Source organism: Vanacampus margaritifer, chromosome 7 (genome assembly GCF_051991255.1).
Source record: "Vanacampus margaritifer isolate UIUO_Vmar chromosome 7, RoL_Vmar_1.0, whole genome shotgun sequence".
Lineage (NCBI taxonomy): Eukaryota > Metazoa > Chordata > Actinopteri > Syngnathiformes > Syngnathidae > Vanacampus > Vanacampus margaritifer.
The window spans coordinates 10387272-10405031 of record NC_135438.1 but is presented as its reverse complement, the minus strand read 5'-3'; the positions used below and the strand labels follow the sequence as shown (position 1 = coordinate 10405031).

The following is a 17760-nucleotide window of genomic DNA, read 5'->3' as shown; positions in this document are numbered from 1 at the left end:
AAGCAGTCATCCTCTGTAATCCTGCTCTTTACGCCTACAGAAAGTAAAGGCTGTAGGTTTGTTTTTAAGAATGTACATTTTTGGGCATGATATATGTTGTGAGATAAGATTGGTAGTGTGTGAACCCCCCCCCCCCCCCAAAAAAAAAATCTTGACAATAATGTTATATGTGACCTCACTACTCTAAACATGACATTCGGATTAATATTGTATTCGTGGAATATGATTTATGAAGCAAAATCCTGTCGACTGAAGATAACATCAACGTTGCTCAGGCAACGACCAATCATAGCTCACCTGTTTTCTGAAGCTGCGCTGTGATTGGTTGTTACCTGAGCCCTTAGCCACTGTGATGTCATCGTCAGTCGACAGCAAGTGGCAAAATGGCCGCCCCCTGAGATGGACAAAAACAACTGGATTTTACTTCATAAATCATATTCCACAAATGTAATATTAACTCATTCACTGCCATTGACAGCTATAGACTTTAAAAAAATAATTTTAACTATTTCTATTAGTTTAACATTTTTTTCCCATTTTTGTTAACAAGAGTATAAAAACCTATAATTTTTTTTTGTTTATTTAGAACAATGCCCCAAATTTTTTAGTAATCTTGTCTTTTTAAAAAAACAAACAAACATTTTTTGTTTAATTAAAAAAAATTGTTTTTAAAGAAAAGATTATTAAAAATTAGGGGCGCCAGGCGATTACAATTTTTAATCGTAATTCATCGCATGACTTCACTAGTTAACTCACAATTAATCATACATTTTATATCTGTTCTAATGCAATAAAAAATTCTAGGTTTTCATACTCTTGTTATCAAAAGTGGGAAAAAAATGTTAAACTAATAGAAATAGTTCAAATGCATTTTTGACGTCTATAGCCGTCAATGGCAGTGAATGAGTTAATCAGAATGTCATGTTTAGACTAGAAAAAAATGCTATATAAGCTAAATGCTATAAAAACATATACGATACTATTAATTCAGAAACGAGTGAACTCATTTGTACACAAGAACAATACAATGGTAGAATTTCATTTGAGCCAACTAACTGCAAAATTGTATCACTTTTGTAACTTTTCTGACCACAGCGCCATCGGCTGGAGCTAACAGCACACTGCACTATTTAATTTAATCTGAATGCATCCTTTTGCTCCAAGGTGGTTTAGGATTGCTGACTACTGGCCTTAAACACACCTTACAGTGCTTCCAGGCATTTTTTTTTGTATTGACACACGGAAGGTTTTTCAGTTAAATAGCAAACTAAAAACAAAACAAAAAAATCCTCAAACACATCGGGGCTTTTAACAGCAGCTTATAAAGCCTCGAAAGGCGAGAGCAGCGGAATTCAAGGATGCAAAATGCTTGCCATGCAAATTGGAAATCCTCCACAGAGCAGAGCAGCCGGACCACCTTTCTAATATGCAGCCCCTGAGCCGCTCTGGTGCTGCTGCTTTCCTCTGCTTGGTTGCCTTTTGATTTATTCATGCAACCTCTGAAATATTAATGGCGGGAGACTTCAAAGTCAGTGATTTAAAGCGTTGCTCAAAGGTAGCGGGTAGCAGGCGATACGGCGACCGCCGTCTTGCGCATGTTGCACGAGTCGACTCGCCAGACTAAATAAAATGAGCCGGACGGAAAGAAAAACAAACCTCACCGGAGACATGAAGAGGCTGCTTCCCGTATCGACTGTAGCCAAAGGGCCTGAAATGTTAAACAGTTTTTTTCCCCCCAGAGTGTCAGGAAGTGTCTATGGAATCCTACCCTAAGGCAGGAAAAAAAGTGCCACATAAAGGCAACAACACATTGAAATTTATTTCAAATATGAACAATTTCAAGTAACACGGCAACTTGGATGTAAGCAGTAAGAAAGTTTGAAATGAGAATTGTAATGAAAGAATGCGTGCGACGTGTTCGTCCTACAGCTTCGTCGTGAGTCCGTCCGCTCTGACCGTCGACGATAAGACTTTGCTGTGGAGGAATTCGCACACTAACGGAGCGACCAGCTCGGGGTTGTTCAGGTGGACGTGATGGCCGCCGGGTACCGTCGCCACCGAGTGCTGAAGGAAAGGAAACGAGGGACGAGTGAGGCTGCAGCTTTTCCCCGCCGATGGAACTCCGCCCTCAAGCATGTCTAGCTGATCTGCCTCAGTCTCCTCATTAGCAGAACTTGACCACATTCCATTATGTAGGTCACTTGATGAAACATTCCGAATGTTGCTTTAGCATCTCTGCAGCTATTTGGATGCTGTTGGAATGTCGGTTTGAAGGTCGACAGGCTTTCGGCTTTATTTATTCTCTCTCGTCCGACTGTCCTTCTTATTATTCGTCTGTCTGTCTGTCTAGCACTTTAAAACAACCACTGTTTTCTTAAGATGGAACCCAAAGGCATCAGATCAGTGTTAATTTTACTAATATATATATTTTTTTAGCTTTAGTTATCTTTTGACTAATTTTTTTGCATTTTAGTTATAATGCAATTTTAGTCAAAACTAAATTGCCAATTAATTGTGATTAATCACAAATTTTATATCTGTTGTAAATGTACGATAATTTTCTCAAATTTTCCAGGTTTTCATACTCTTGTTAACAAAAGTGGAAAAAATGTTAAATGTTAATAGAAATAGTTCAAATGAATTTTTGACATCTATAACCGTCAATGGCAGTGAATGAGTTAATATTTTTCTTTTTATAAATTGTCAATTTAGTCGATTAAAGTTTTCCTTCAGCTGCACAATGAATGTAAACATGTTTGAACATTAAATTAAAGAGCAGTGAGCAGTTCCTCCCAACCCGCGTTTCATTCCTTCTGATTGGATTTAGTGAATTTTCGTCACTCGTTTTAGTCACTGACGAAATTGTCAGTCAATTTTAGTTATCGTCATCGTCTCAAAGAATGCCCTCCATTTTTCCGTTTAATGGTCTGAAGAAAAAAAACTTTTGTGACGAAAAATACGTCGAAAAAAATATCACTACAGCCGATACAATAAAAACCAGCAGAGGCCCCAGAATTGAACCCTGTGGAACACCGCAATTTCTGTTATTTGTTTTTCTGTCAGTATGTTAGTCTGACTACCCGATGGTCATTTCATTTTTGCTACCCTGTTGGTTTATCAGTCCTTCTGTCTGACTCAATGTCCGTCAGTCATTCAGTTGGTCAGTCTGTCGGTCATTTCTAGACACTTAGTTACTGTGTTCTCTCCATTATTTGGCTGTTCTGTCGATTTGTGGGTCTCTACAAGCACACCTACTCTACATGGACACACTTACATTTTTGTGTTTATAGCCCTGCAGGATCGCTGATGTAAATTTCTTCTGATCTGCTTCTGCAAATATTTTTTCAAAGCCTTCATCCGCACTAGGGGGAAAAAAAAAGAGCTGTAGAATTCCAATGTTGAAGTGTAGGCAATAGAGTAAATTCATTATTGTATGTGGCTGAAAAATTAATAACTCACAGAACCACCAGAACAGAGGCTTGTATCCTGGAGAGCAGCTCCAGACTCTGCTCCAAGCTGATACGAACTATGTTTTTCTTCATACAAAAAAAACAAAAAACAACATTGTTAATGCATGAGATACCTTAGAGATGAAGACACACAACAGGAACCTACCAAATTGATACGGAAGTCACGTGAGAAGACAACTCCTATATGACAAGATCATAGTGATTTCAATTTACAGAAGAAAAAAAAACTAGGGATTCATTTGAGTGAGGGGCAAAAAAAAAAAAAAACAAGCTGAAAACAAACCTCCTTCAACTTGAACAAGACCGCGTTCTAAAAGGCTGCACGCAGACGCCTCAGACAGAGTTGGGTTTGCTGCCGACAACCTGAGACCAAAAAAAGAAAGAAAATCAAGAGGCAGACGCTAAGCACAGTGGTCTTAAGGAAGAAAAAAAACAAGACTGGCGTACCTTTCAACTGCTTTCTCATAGGTGTAAACTCGCTCACTCTTTTCAGGCTTCTTTTCAAACTGAAGCAGCTCATCCATCCCCTGCCGCATTATTTTGGCTACGTCTTTCTGTAAACAAGACAACTTATTGTGAGACGCAATTTTACCATTTCAAATGTATTCAACTGGTTATATTTTTGCAAGCGTGCCACACGACACGTCTGAAAACATTTGAGATCTCAGTCAGCGGCATCGTTAAAAAATATATTTTGGGGTAAATGATCATTTATTAATCACTCACTATTTCATGCCAACGCACTGATTGCTTTAATCTGCTACCAACCATCCTGAAATATTTCTGAACCTACAAACTATGCAGTAACGTGGGTTTGACAAGGGAAAGACTGGCCCACATTTCTGGTATTGTAATACCTCTGACATTGTTTTCCCCAACCAACTGCAGTTTTAAAGGACCACACACTTTCTAACCAGATGCATGACAAAAATGCTCTTAACTCATTCACTGCCATTGACGGCTATTGACGTCAAAAATGCATTTGAACTATTTCTATTAGTTTAACATTTTTTTCCACTTTTGTTAACAAGAGTATGAAAACCTAGAATTTTTTTTATTGTACATTTAGAACAGATATAAAATTTGTGATTAATCGTGAGTTAACTAGTGAAGTCATGCGATTAATTCCGATTAAAAATTTTAATTGCCTGACGCCCCTAATTTTTAATAATCTTTTCTCTCTTTCTTTTTTTTTTAATCGCATCAGGCATTACATTTTTTTTAATTGTAATTAATTGCATGACTTCAATAGTTAACTCACGATTAATCACAAATTTTATATCTGTTGTAAATGCACGATAATTTTCTCAAATGTTCCAGGTTTTCATACTCTTGTTAACAAAAACGGAAAAAATGTTAAATATTAATAGAAATAGTTCAAATGAATTTTTGACATCTATAACCGTCAATGGCAGTGAATGAGTTAATATTTTTCATTTTTTTATAATACATTTCTTAATGAATGTATGTATAAAAACAACAAAATAACCACATACTGTAATTTTTTTTTCCAGTGCAAAAAGATGGCACAAAACTGCTAAACAGCAAACCTACATTAGGTGCAAGAACTCATTTTGTGCATTCGTTCACAAAACTTAAATTATTTCACTTGAGATTTTAATATTATGTGTGACTGTTTGTCCAGCAATATCATTCTAAATTCACAAACAATTATTAGACTTACTCATGTTGATAAAGTATAGGGCACTTGTTTAAGATCTATCTCTAGTGCAAGAAGCAATGTCTGCCATCTAATGGTGGATGGTGATATTACAACTTAAAACCGAACAGTTGAACCTCAGTCCTCGCAGAGGATTGGCATTGGGACCGGCTGTGAATAGCAAAAATCTACATATAATTGACGGCCATTGAAATGCATTGGAGAGAAAAAAAATTTGGGTTAACGATTAAAAAAATAAAAAACACTAATGAAACTCCAATATCAATTTTCCAGAAAGAATAAGGGATTACTCCTAGAAAAAATAGTAAATTTGCAAATGCTAAATAAGTTGCAAGTATTCAGATGTCCACTGTAGTCGAGAAAACATGTTTATAATAACCTCCCTTCCATAAAAAAAAAATAAAAAATGGGGGGGGAAATTAGTGCCGCTCCCTAAAATAGTTTCTTTATTAGCCCTAAACAGGAAACACAGGGATAACAACTCAATGCAATGGGCTTCTTGCTAAAATCATTCTTTTAAGTTTACCGGATCGGTGGGTATGAATCCGTAAGAGTCCAGCATTACACAAGCTTCCACCATCTCAGGGAAAAGAGCACTGAACTGCATCAAACACAAGGTGGATCGAAGTCAGCACTGATTACAACATGTCAAAACGCTGGCTAAAAATAATGACAGGCGAAGCAACACACTTACCATTCCAGCAATATTCCCTCCTGAAAAAAAAAAAAAAAAAAGATCAATGTGCACATTTACCAAGGAGCAATACACAAATAGATGTGACTAATCCAAGGCCTTGCTCACCCATACTGTGGCCCAGGATGGAGAACCTGCGCCAGCGGAGGGCTGTGGGAGTTAATTTCACAGATCATCAGGCAGCTACTGCATCTCATCACAATACTACGCCGCACATTGGTTCGACTTGCCGTAGAACATCAAGGGCTTGTGAGCACGGATGCTCAATGTGATTGAAATCAATAAAAGGATTATTATCTTTTTTTTTTTTTTGGGGGGGGGGGGGGTACTAATAATCAGTCTATATCAAACGATAGCAAGTGTATGCAAATGAGATTAACACAGCAATATGCTAATAAAGCCTACTTGGAAAAAAACCACACACTTACAGTCAACAACTCTGTGAATATCGGCCACATATGAAGGAAAGGAGTAAAAGACGCCAGGTGGACGATGGGAGGACAGACCGTGACCTGGCAGGTCCACCGCCACGTATCTGCACTCTAACAGAAAGAGACAGATAACGGACATAAACAATTATGGTTTATTACCTTTAAAAAAAAAAAAAAGGTTAAGTCCAGGTTTACAAAACTGAACAAATACAGTGATATTTTTGTTATAGTAATTTCACGAGAATAACATACACTCAAATATTATACACCTCAAAAAATATATGTATTTTTGCTTGAATGTTCTACTTCATTTTAGCTTTTGTATTTTATTTCCATGTATTTTTTGTTGTTGTTGTTGTCTGTTTCATATTTATCCTCCCAGTGGACCTGGCAGCGTCCTGCACGGACACTGGTGTGTTAGAGGGTGAATGTGAGCCTTTTATAAAGTGCTTTAGGCACCATATGGTGTAAATAAAGAGCTATATCCCAAGCATTCCATTTTTTGGGGGGGTGTTTCTGCATATCTGTTGTCATTTGGTTTTATACAGTATTTTGTGTCTTGTCTATGCCTGGACCTCGAATAAATAAAGCTGATTGTACTACTGATGAATGTGTATGTGATGAATAAGGTTTACTTTGATTTACAATTATTAATATTTATTGAGCAAACAACAGTAAACTTTTACATGTATGTTGATTCAATATTTGTATTTACCTTTAGGGAGAAGAGGAATAAGAGTGTTAAAGGTGCCACAGTTGTCAGCCCAGCCGTGCAGGCAAAGCACAGGACGGCCATGATCAGGACCCCAAATTTTCCCTCTGATCTCTCCCCAGGGGACTGGTACAGACAGTTCTGGGGGGTAAAAACAACCTGAACACATACTGTATGTACTACATACAGTAACATACATAACAATGTCCATATATGGTTATTTAGCTATGAGGAACTGTAAGGTTTGAAGGTTACATTACACATACTATATTTATTCACCTTAATTTAATTGTCAAATTATATTATGAAAAGTTGGGCCTGTGTCTACGGCTCGTTTGTATCAGTAATATCCATTAAAACCCCCTCTTGGTTGTTTTTAGGTCGTTGTTTATGTGATTAGATTTCTTATGATGTAATTAGTACAGCACAAAATGAAACACAAATGAAACAATCATTCAAGGGATACAACTAATAGATGTTACCAGTTTGTTTCATTGGAGCGGTGGACAGGTTTCTGACGTTTTTCAAAACTCGTATCATCGAAGAACGCGTGGAATTCTACTTAGCAAACAATGTGATTTAAAAGTTTGAATTACTTTAGATCGCGTCAATAAGTACACATTAGCGATAAACTCATCAACTCTGGAAAGGCAATTCTGCCGACTGGTACTGTGTTGTTCCGGGTTTGTTAAGCCATGTGACTAAAATAGAAGAAGCGATTGGACAAGCACGGACGCTGAGCTCCGATGTGACCAATCACCATTCAGAGGAGGAATGTTTTACCTTTCACTGACTCATGCCAGCAATAAAAGTTGTAGTGGTTCTCTTTGCAAACTTAGATGAAGTGTCACCTCAAAAAATGGTTTAGCTCTCCAAGTCTCTCCAAAATGAATGAGAAAACGAGACAATGGTTTCATCCCGAAAATGTATATTTAAAGGGGACATAAAGTCGTAAACCCAACATCCGTTTTTAAATGTCTCAACTCAGCTCAACTTTATTTATATAGTGTAGATGCCACGGACTTCCGACTTCCGGGTTTTACACATCAGCGGCGTTTCCGGCCACTGCTGGCCATGTTCCAAGACTCCCACGTCGCAAACCGGAACAGAAACAAAGTTGATGGGTGAAAACCCGGAAGTTGGAAGTCCCGCCTCCTCCGTGGCATATAGTTCATAGAGCATTGTAAAAACAACCATAGCTACATACAGTGCTGTGCATAAAGTAAAAAAAAGACATATAAAATATAGTTATTTTATTAAAAACAGTACACAAACACAATAAAACAGTTTTAAAAATGTACAGAGAAGGGGTTTCTAACGGTTAGCAAGAGGTCATTCCAAAGAGAGATCCCGGCAACAGAAAAAGCTTAATATTCTCTCTTAAGTCCTCGGAACCTCGAGTAGTATCTGGTCCGCTGATCTGAGGCACAGGGCAGGTGCGGAGTGGTGGAGGAGCTCAGAAGGGTAAGGTAAGATGAGACCTTTTAAAGATAAAAAAAAAAAAAAATCAATCTTAAAATGGACTCTAATGTGTACGGCAAGCCAGTGAAAGGAGGCCAGAAGTGGAGGTACATGCTCCCTCCGACAAGCTCATTAGGAGGCAACTGGACCAACTGGAGATGCTAGAGCAAGGACTGTCTGACTCCAAAATAAAGCTTACTACAGTAATCCAGCCGGGTAAGGCATGGATTGCTGTTTCTATGTGTTTTGTGAGAGGAGAGGCTTTACTTGCGACAAAAAAATTTATTAAATATAAAAAGCTGGATTTAACTGTCTGATTTAAAACCCAAGTTCGAGATTGTTGACATTAGATAAGACGCCAAACAGCGTGGGATGTACAAGCGGCACTGGGCCTAAATATTATAAGATGTTTTCTTTTTGTACACATAATGCAAACCATTTGCTAATGATCTGTTTATCTACATTCTTAAGTGGCGGAAAAGCGTGGTGTGGACGTGTTGAAGCCTGTGAGACGTGCATGACGGTTGGAGTCCCGTGCCAGGATATTTTCGTGATGTGACAGAGGGAGGGAATATATAAGGTGGTTGAAAGGCCATACCCAGAAGAATTGGACAACGCAGCAAGATCTTTTATATCTTCACAGGTAGGCTTTGCCATTTTATCGTCTTCATCATTTTAATATTAGAAAGCTGAATTTTATTGTTTGAAGTTAAGGAATTAAGATTCAAAATTAAACATGCACGTTTGAAGAACATGGCACACAATGCTGCTGCATTGGGGTCAAAGCTGAGGTAATGTATTCATAATAACTTTCATGTAACGCTTAATGGCTGCTGGCCATTAAATACAATACTGGAACAAAAGGATAATAGTCTTGGTTTTTCCTCCTCCTTTCCTTTTGAATTTCTCTCCAATTAGCTTTGTATTCTCCAGTGTGCTCTAATCTTTCCCCCACACAGTTTCTTCAAACATATCCTTAAGTCATGGCTGACTTTGACACAATTCTGAAATTCTGGGCTCCAGTAGAGGCGGACATTAACACATACGGAGGTCTGGTTCTAACTCGGTCAGTTGCTTTTGGGATAAAAAATGCAGTCCAAGACATAAAGGTTAATCAATAAAAGACAGCAACCAGCATACTTTCTCTTTACAGCTTATTCACTGAGCATCCTGAGACCCAGAAGCTGTTCCCGAAATTTGCAGGGATTTCCAAAGAAGACCTGGCTGGAAATTCGGCCGTTTCTGCCCATGGTGTCACAGTGCTTACCAAACTGGGGGAGCTGCTGAAAGCTAAAGGCAATCACGCCAATATCCTCAAACCCTTGTCCAAGACCCATGCCACAAAACACAAGATAGCCCTTGTCAATTACAAGGTTAAATTGAATTATACTCCCAAGACTGGTGTCCTGGAACTTTTCTGACACACCTCCTGCTGTTTGACTCTTTTACAGCTGATTACGGAAATAATTGCAAAGGTTTTGGAGGAGAAGGTAGGACTGGACAGCGCCGGGAAGCAGGCTTTGAATAACGTGATGGACGTCATCATTGCCGACATTGACGCCGACTACAAAGAGTTGGGCTTCGCCGGCTGATGTTAGCTTGCAGATAGAAATCTGGCTGCTTGAAAATGTGTCAACCTTTATGCCTTCTATTTTCAAATGAAGAGCTAAAATGTTACCAATATAGAGTATCCAGTTCATGAGCGACATAGTATTATTGGTTGTGTGAGACATGTTTTGTTTTCTTGGTGCACGTTTGTAACTGTGCAGTAATAAAAACGAGTAAATAAAAAGTAAATAAAGTCTGATTGTATTGATCAACATGATGCAAACTTTACCCACAGTTAGGGATTGGCAGGTTTAAAAAGATTTTTTTAGACATTTATAAAGGCTACTTTGATCAAATTTAAGGCCTGTGGTTTAAAGAGTGGACACAGACACAAATTCAGCAAAGGGTAGTCTTTTAAAATGCAGCAATTTTGCACAGATTTAATGATCAAGTGTAATTTTTGAGTATGAATAAGTCATTAATTTTGTCAAATCTCCACTCTGGTCTAATTTTGAGCGATACAAAATTAATTTGGAAATAGGTAAGGGTGTTTTAGCCTGGCAAGCCACGCCCACTTGCTTGAAAGAGAAAGTGGGTCTGGACAGGCGTCAGTAGACAGCGCTTAGGCACCCGCCAAAAACATGCCGGGCGAATCAAATGCGTGACGTCATCTTCGTGAGCAACGTTACTCTTCACTCTTCAAGTTTTTCCCAGCAAAACGACATCCAACAACGGCGTCATTCACAACTGTCTCTTTTCGTCTCCGCAAAATAAATAAATAAAATAATTCAACAATTCACTTTTCTGACGTCACGTCCGCTCTTCCCTCATTGGCTCATTCCACTGTCAGTTAGCTCAGGTTTGCTCCGCCCCAGAAATGCGACTGATAGGGCGGTTGACCTGGCTTGCCAGGTAAAGGGGGTTTACCATGGTATTTAAAAATATATATCTGGATTTCAATAACTGCTAATACTGGCTTAGCTGGCAATTGTGATATTTAGGCTACCAAAATGTTTCTGACAGACCGATTGTTTTACTCTAACAAAAACCAATGAGTCCAACAAACCCGTTTTGGGGAACTCAGCCATTGACTCTCATTGCTAGATGTTAGCTCTTTGTATTGTTAGCTAATCACTGTTGAATTGTGTACATGTAGGCTATAGGGTCCTCAATTCCAGACATGCTAATGTGAGGTGCAAGTGCAGTTTAAGTTTTGCTTTTGGGGCCAACAATAATCAGCCACATTCAAGGCTTCTGTTGGAAACAAGGTGACTTGGTAAAAGTCGGGCATGTTTCGGATCATTTTTAAAGAGCAACGTTAGTGACACCATCAGCAACATTCCACAGGCCGTTGCTTTCCTCTCCATGTCTGGCTCCACGTACGTGAACTTGAATTATGGATAATTGCCATGATGATAAGATATTAATAGTGAACAGTGCAGGAGGTAGACGTGACACCTTGCATAACCCCCCCACCCGGGTCGGGGGCCCTCACTCCATTTGCCATTCAAATGTCTGTAAAATAAATCCCTTCATTCTTACCATTATTGATATATGCTACAACTCCCACATTCGAAAAATTCCAACATAAGGTCATTCAGCTATATTCTTCATTTCCAGAATTGTCACTTTTCCCACAATTCTATCTTAGTGAAGAAATAGTCTCACTGTATATGCTGCTTTATATTAGCATGTTAGCATGCTTGGAAACAGTGTCGATGGAAATGGTGTCCATCTATTAATTATTACATATTGTGTTGTCTGCAATTGTGACGATTTTAAACATTTTGGGAGCGATGCAGATACATCCAGCCAATCCATCCCATAATTGCATGATGTAAATACCCATTTACGGGGGGCAGCTTGCCAACAGCATTAAATATAATTGGCAAGAAGCATTGTTAAAAATGAGAAACAATCTACAAACTTTTAAAGGGTGACTCAGGCTCTCGGCTCAGCTTAAGAAAACAGGCGAGCCATAATTGGTCATTACCCGGCCCATGTCCTACGCAACTGTGATGTCATTTTTAGTCAGCAGTAAGGGGCAAAATGGCCGCCCCCCCTGAGATGTATAAAAACAGGTGGATTTTGCTGCTTCATTCACAAACTCAATATTAATTTGAATGCCGTGTTTAGACTAGTAGGACTGCATATAACATATCATTTTAAAGAACGTATTTGGCTTAACTTTGCGAGAGGACTGCAGCCATTTGTCTGTAAACTTGCTCGTGTCCAGAATATTCTATAAAATAAATCCTTCGAAGGACCTGTTCACCGATCTCCAGTCTGTATTCAGAAAATCAACAATCTCTCTACCCGAACAACAACGAACACGCGGAAGACAAAGATAGTCTTCTAACAGTACCACTAATGAACACTCAGTAGACAAAAACACTTTCATTTCAAGTAAAGAACAATTTGAGCAAAAGGGCATTTAAATACTTTAAGATGACATTTATAAATGGAGCTTGACCAACACTGCGGTTATTTCATTGAGTCTGTTATTTTTAATGATCTAAGGATAAGTTCATCTTCCCACCAATATTAGAATTTATGTTCTCACCCTTTTATTTTCACCCCCCCCCCCCCAATAAATTCATTTAAACTCAAGCATGGCTGGAATCTTTTAATATGTTATGTTTATTAATTTAGGCATATTTCCATCATGAAAGTTAAATGGAAAAACTTTAGAGGAAAGATTCTGAAATCAGCCCCTCATGTGCTTCCAGCATCTTGCACGTGAAAAAACAACGCACGTGAACATGAATGATGGATAATTGCCATGATGATAACCTATTAATAGTAAGTGCGCGCGTGCATCAGCGCAGGATGAAGACATGACACGGGGCGCGAAGACTGCCATCAACAAGCCCCCTCGGGGTCCCCAACCACTGCATTGCAGTGAAATGTTTGACACCATTTAAAGTCTCCTTCACGGGAAGAAATCAGTTTATGTGGAAATGTTATCTTACGCGTTCTATTGAACTGTTGGATACAGATGGGCCAGAAATACATACAGAGCAAACATGGCTACTTGAGAACGACGCTGCAATATACGAGCCGTTTTTAATGCTTTGACATTTAGTTCAATAAGGTAACCAAGTAGAAAAACAGTCTGAGTGCCGTTTGGATCCGAAACTGAGCCCTAATAATTGTAATGGATTGTGAAGGTGTACCTAATGTCAAATATAATAATATTAATTAACAATAATGGGTGTCAAAATCAGTGTGTTCATTTAAAGTTCCTTTAAAACCACACATTTTTTTAACTTGTGATTAATGACCGCCCCTTACTTGGAAAGCATGTACTGGGGGAATTCCAGTTGCAACGTGACAGACACGTCCACGTCAAAAATTTGCAATACTAAATTGAATAAAAATGCATTATATTTGTGGGAACTGGAGTCAAGTTGTATTTTACAATTTAAAAAAATGTGCGGAATTTCACAAGTTACTTCATGTTAAAGATTAGATAGCTCTTAATATGAAAAGAAAAATGCACTGAGCTGTCACCAACGTCTTACAAATGCAATTATGCCATCTAGTGGCAGAAAAATGACCAACACAAATCATTATCATAATGTTTTTTAAAGTTTGAAAATTTTAGTTTAACTCAATTTTAAACTTTGTCTTCATTTATTTTATAAAACACCTCCTCTCATTAAATTAAAAAAAAAATCAACTCAAAATGTCAAATTTGTCCATGATAATGTAGAACAAACAAAAAAGAAAGTTAAAAGTAACTAATCAAAATCCACTTCATTAGTGTCTAAGGGCACGGTACACATTGTCAGGTTGGATAGATAGAGTGCCGTCGTCATGGGAACGAGACCGGCCGCCACCTTCAGGATGATCAGCAAACTCTCTGAGGCTTTGGCCACACCATTTTCCGTCTGCAGGGGACAAATATTAAGACAACAGTTTTTTTTCTCAAACTCTCTTCTCTTGTTTTTCCATTTTCTTCCAGCGTGGATGCTCAATCTTCTGAAAACTTCAAAGCCATTTCCCAATTCAGATGCTGCACATTCAAGCCTACGTGAGCTGCAGAAGCGATAACTCCTGAGCCACCGAAAGCTGCATCAAACCTTGTTTAAAATAAAAAAAGGTACAGTGGAGCTTTTAGAAGCCTTTCTTGCTTATGTTACCCTAATGTCAAGATACCAGGTGGCTAAATGTTAGCAATACCAATGTTAGTCAGTAGATGTTTAAAATAAGTAAGAATCCAATTCAGTACAATCTTACACAACAATCAGCAATTTAAGAATGTTCTTGAAAATATTACTTGCAAGAGCTCAAATCTGGGATCATTTAAAACGTGCATTATTTGTTCTCTCAGTAGTTTTAAAACTAGTAAAGCCATGTATAGAGTAGATATGATAAAATAAAATAAAAAAGGCCTCTAACACATTGTGGATTCATGTAGTGCATGTACGGAGCAAAGTTGTCACCAACCTGATCCTCAGCAAAGAGCAGCGTGCAGCGTAATGATGCGACCAGCTCTCTGAGGGCGTACAGGCGCTCTGGTGGGACAGTGGCGTTGCGTGCTACAGTCACCAAAAAAAAAAAAAAAAAAGACACGGCAAAAGCTTCATCTTCAATTACGTTCTTTGCAAACAGAAAAGTACACAAAAGTGAAGTAGTGTAAACCGTGACAAGCACAGATGAGTTTTACCGTTGGTGGCCATGAAGCAGACGTTCCCAAGGAAATATCGAGGGTCCAAATACTTGTGGGAAGCCTGGGCAGATTGCAGACTGTGACAACAAATAAATACATAAAATTAAATCAAATAAAATAAACCAGTGAAGGTCACCATCAGAAGCTGAGTTCAAATTATGGATAATGTTCATATCAATTTAAGACCTATGAGATTCATGCCTATAGATAATTGAACTATAGTATATTTTCATGCGATTTTTTTTTAAGTGAAAGAGTTTAGCACATCTGCCTGAACAATTCTGAGCTTGAACCCTCCCCCGCAAGTATAAGGAAAACACTAGGGGTGGGGAATCTTTGAATGTCTCACGATACGATTCGATTCCGATTTTTGGTTCTGCGATTCGATTTAGAATCGATTAAGAACGTTTTGTTTTTTTTCCAAAATGATTTGATTGACAATGATTTTTGCTTCAATCTATAGATGTGCAAGGAATTGTAATGATCCACTCCAGTCTGACTTGCTAATGCTAATTAGCGCGCTACTCGCAGCACTTTTATCACTCAAAAGAACAACTCCATACTGAAAAAAAAACAAAAAAACTTTTATTGAAATAACTTGATCGTGACTTTTTCCTTCTACTCTCTAATGTGGCTACAACTTAATGTATTAGACTGCGTGGAACCACACTGCCCCTCAGTGGCCAAACCGGGTACAACATGAACAGCGCTTCAAATAAAGGCACACACAGACTAAGGCAAGACAGTATAAAATAATTGAAATAAAATCAATTTTGGGACATTTAAAATCAATTCTGAATCGTACTAAATGAGAATTGATTTTTTTGGCACACCCCTAGAAAACACTGTAAACTCCCACACAGACCTGTGAGGCAGACGTTCTCAAACCTTGATAAAAACATTTGCAATTGTTACGTCCAAATAATTGATTACTTTTGTAAATTATATATTGCGCAGGTTATCAGACATGCAGCACCTGAGCTCAGAGGCGAGGTTGATGATAAAAACCACCAAGTCTATCCTGGGCCGACCGTGCTGGTGCTCAATGGGCAGAGGCAGATTCTTTGCTAGTCTCCTGTTTTAAAAAACATTGGGAAGTATTAGTAATATTAGAACGGACAAATTCCAGTTGTACATCAATGGAAGGGATTGAAAGTGCTCCTCCATCTCCAACACTGACCAACATAGACTTACTTGAGGAGGAGCATGAGGAGAGAGTGTCTTAATGTGTCCTTGAACAAGACATTTAGATGTCCTAATTACACACAATGGGGCTCTTTACAGAGTGCATTTGCAAGCCGCCATCAACCAGGATCATATAAAGTGGCCCTGTTGCTGCTAAGGAGCCGTATAAATACAGTCCATTGGGCAGGAGAAAACTAATGCAGCATAAAACAATTAGTTCCTTTGTGAGGGCGATGATGGTTCATTTTATTGAATCGGAACACTGTCACAGCTCAGTAAGCCAGAGACTCCAAAATGGCTATTAAAATACATTTTTTCTAGTAATATCAGCAGTTTGGGGGATGAAGGTACAACTCACACATTCACCGTGAATGCCGTCTCCTCCACCATGGCTTCAGCTAATCTCTGCTGAAACTCTTCTTCCCTCTCCACCAGCTGAATTGGGGCGAAAAAAGTCAGCATTAAATGCAATATCGATGTAAAAAAACAACAACAAAAACCTAATAACTTTTAAGTGGGGGAAAACTATATTGAACAAAAATATGAACACAACATTTTTTTATACCAATTTGCAGAGCTAAGACCTTTTCTATATACACAAAATGTCAACTAAAATATTGGTCAAAAATCCAAATATGTATTAGTAAACAGTGCACCCCTCTTTTGACAAAAATAATTCCTCCATGTCAGATGTGTTGCATATCAATATGCTGATGAGACCGCATGATTATTGCACAGTTAATGCACAGACTGCCCACATTATATTGGATTGATCTTTTATTCAATGTATAGTGTTTTATATAAATTATGTGTTTTATAATTAAATAGAGAAAATACGATAAAACTGATGTTCATTAGATCTTAATGTAGGTTTTCCATATCGCCCAGACTACTTTTGGCTGTAAATTTATTTAAAAAATAAAAATATATAATATATATATAAAAAACAAGTGGAGAAACAGCAAATATGGTGATAACTGAGCTGGCCTTTCTTGTGTGATGTGATGTATGAAAAAACACTTCCAGCCCATAATTCATAATAATACATTAAATAAATACAGTAATGATATTTATGTTAAGAAACTACATTTTTAAAAAATGCAACAATTTATTTCCATGAATCTCTGCAGTTTACATGTCCAAATGATCAAATCTACCACATTCCCAGAAAATAACAATGTCCCATGACTCCCCTCACTTGTGAGCGGTTTTTATCTATCTTTTTTTTTTTGTCATTGAATTTACAGTTCATTGACTCGTGCCTGCGGACACAACGCATTAAAAAACACATCACAATCCAGACAGCCGTAAACAACGCTCGAAAGCAAGACTTACCAATATAGTGGCGGTATTCAAAGAAGGCTGCCCACTAAAAGGTTTCAACAGCATGTTGCGCCACATGCCACAAAGAACGTAAAATGTTTGTAGGTGTGCAGTGTGTTGTTGTGGCTAGCATACTCCCGTCGCCATTTTCCCCCTTGCGCGCTTCTTTTCAAAAAATCCCCCTGACGTCATTACGTTTTCTTCCCATTAGTTTAACGTCACTGCCACCTGGTGGCCGAAAAGAGCACTACAACATCACCTTCGCCATATTATGCCCAGTAATATGTTATACTAACTTAATTCCAAACTCATCTGATTAAATACCAGTTCCCTAAAAGTTATGGTCCTCGAGGCGGTCCCCCCACATCCTAGGGGTGGGGACAAATTAAAAACACTGCTAGAGAGACAGACCTTTTGGATTGAATGCCACTTCTCATCCTGGACTCAATTGGGTGGATGCCATGGACTTCCGACTTTCACACATCAGCGTCGTTTCCGGCCACTGATGGCCGCGTTCCAACATTCGCACCAATTTGTTCTCATTACCTTTCTTCTTATTCTGAGCAGTTCATGTTCATTA

The 17760-nt window shown here is 38.3% G+C and overlaps 3 protein-coding genes across 3 annotated transcripts; 1 reads left to right on the top strand and 2 right to left on the bottom strand.

The window, feature by feature from the left end:
• Window positions 1-1798: 1798 nt before the first annotated feature.
• On the bottom strand, window positions 1799-7665 carry serhl (serine hydrolase like). Its single transcript, XM_077570871.1, has 12 exons — window positions 7471-7665; window positions 6992-7129; window positions 6274-6387; window positions 5954-5995; window positions 5846-5865; window positions 5678-5752; window positions 3918-4024; window positions 3754-3833; window positions 3616-3650; window positions 3460-3536; window positions 3275-3362; window positions 1799-2064 (listed from the first exon to the last, which is right to left on the bottom strand). The coding sequence occupies exons 1-12, from the start codon at window positions 7526-7528 to the stop codon at window positions 1924-1926; spliced, it is 975 nt and encodes a 324-aa protein (XP_077426997.1). The 5' UTR covers window positions 7529-7665; the 3' UTR covers window positions 1799-1923.
• A 1275-nt stretch (window positions 7666-8940) lies between these two features.
• Window positions 8941-10256, top strand: mb (myoglobin). The gene is made up of 4 exons (XM_077570715.1): window positions 8941-9092; window positions 9409-9515; window positions 9603-9822; window positions 9901-10256. Exons 2-4 carry the CDS (start codon window positions 9433-9435, stop codon window positions 10039-10041), a joined length of 444 nt encoding a protein of 147 aa, XP_077426841.1. The 5' UTR covers window positions 8941-9092; window positions 9409-9432; the 3' UTR covers window positions 10042-10256.
• Window positions 10257-12928: 2672 nt separating this feature from the next.
• pane1 (proliferation associated nuclear element) lies at window positions 12929-17368 on the bottom strand. The gene is made up of 6 exons (XM_077571067.1): window positions 17193-17368; window positions 16216-16292; window positions 15649-15747; window positions 14670-14749; window positions 14450-14541; window positions 12929-13890 (listed from the first exon to the last, which is right to left on the bottom strand). Exons 1-6 carry the CDS (start codon window positions 17256-17258, stop codon window positions 13741-13743), a joined length of 564 nt encoding a protein of 187 aa, XP_077427193.1. The 5' UTR covers window positions 17259-17368; the 3' UTR covers window positions 12929-13740.
• Window positions 17369-17760: the final 392 nt, after the last annotated feature.

Bases quoted from the DNA above. Each gene is read 5' to 3' on its own strand.
- serhl (XM_077570871.1), bottom strand. From the start codon at position 7,528: ATGATACGAGTTTTGAAAAACGTCAGAAACCTGTCCACCGCTCCAATG. The intron at 5,996-6,273 runs GTAAGTGTGTGG...TAACTCCCACAG, and splicing joins TATTCACAGAGTTGTTGACT to CCCTCCGCTGGCGCAGGTTC. The intron at 3,363-3,459 runs GTGAGTTATTAA...TTTTCCCCCTAG, and splicing joins GCCTCTGTTCTGGTGGTTCT to TGCGGATGAAGGCTTTGAAA.
- mb (XM_077570715.1), top strand. From the start codon at position 9,433: ATGGCTGACTTTGACACAATTCTGAAATTCTGGGCTCCAGTAGAGGCG. The intron at 9,516-9,602 runs GTCAGTTGCTTT...TTCTCTTTACAG, and splicing joins GGAGGTCTGGTTCTAACTCG to CTTATTCACTGAGCATCCTG. The intron at 9,823-9,900 runs GTTAAATTGAAT...ACTCTTTTACAG, and splicing joins TAGCCCTTGTCAATTACAAG to CTGATTACGGAAATAATTGC.
- pane1 (XM_077571067.1), bottom strand. From the start codon at position 17,258: ATGTGGCGCAACATGCTGTTGAAACCTTTTAGTGGGCAGCCTTCTTTG. The intron at 14,750-15,648 runs GTGCTGCATGTC...TTGTTGTCACAG, and splicing joins AACCTCGCCTCTGAGCTCAG to TCTGCAATCTGCCCAGGCTT. The intron at 14,542-14,669 runs GTAAAACTCATC...TGGTGACTGTAG, and splicing joins CTGCTTCATGGCCACCAACG to CACGCAACGCCACTGTCCCA.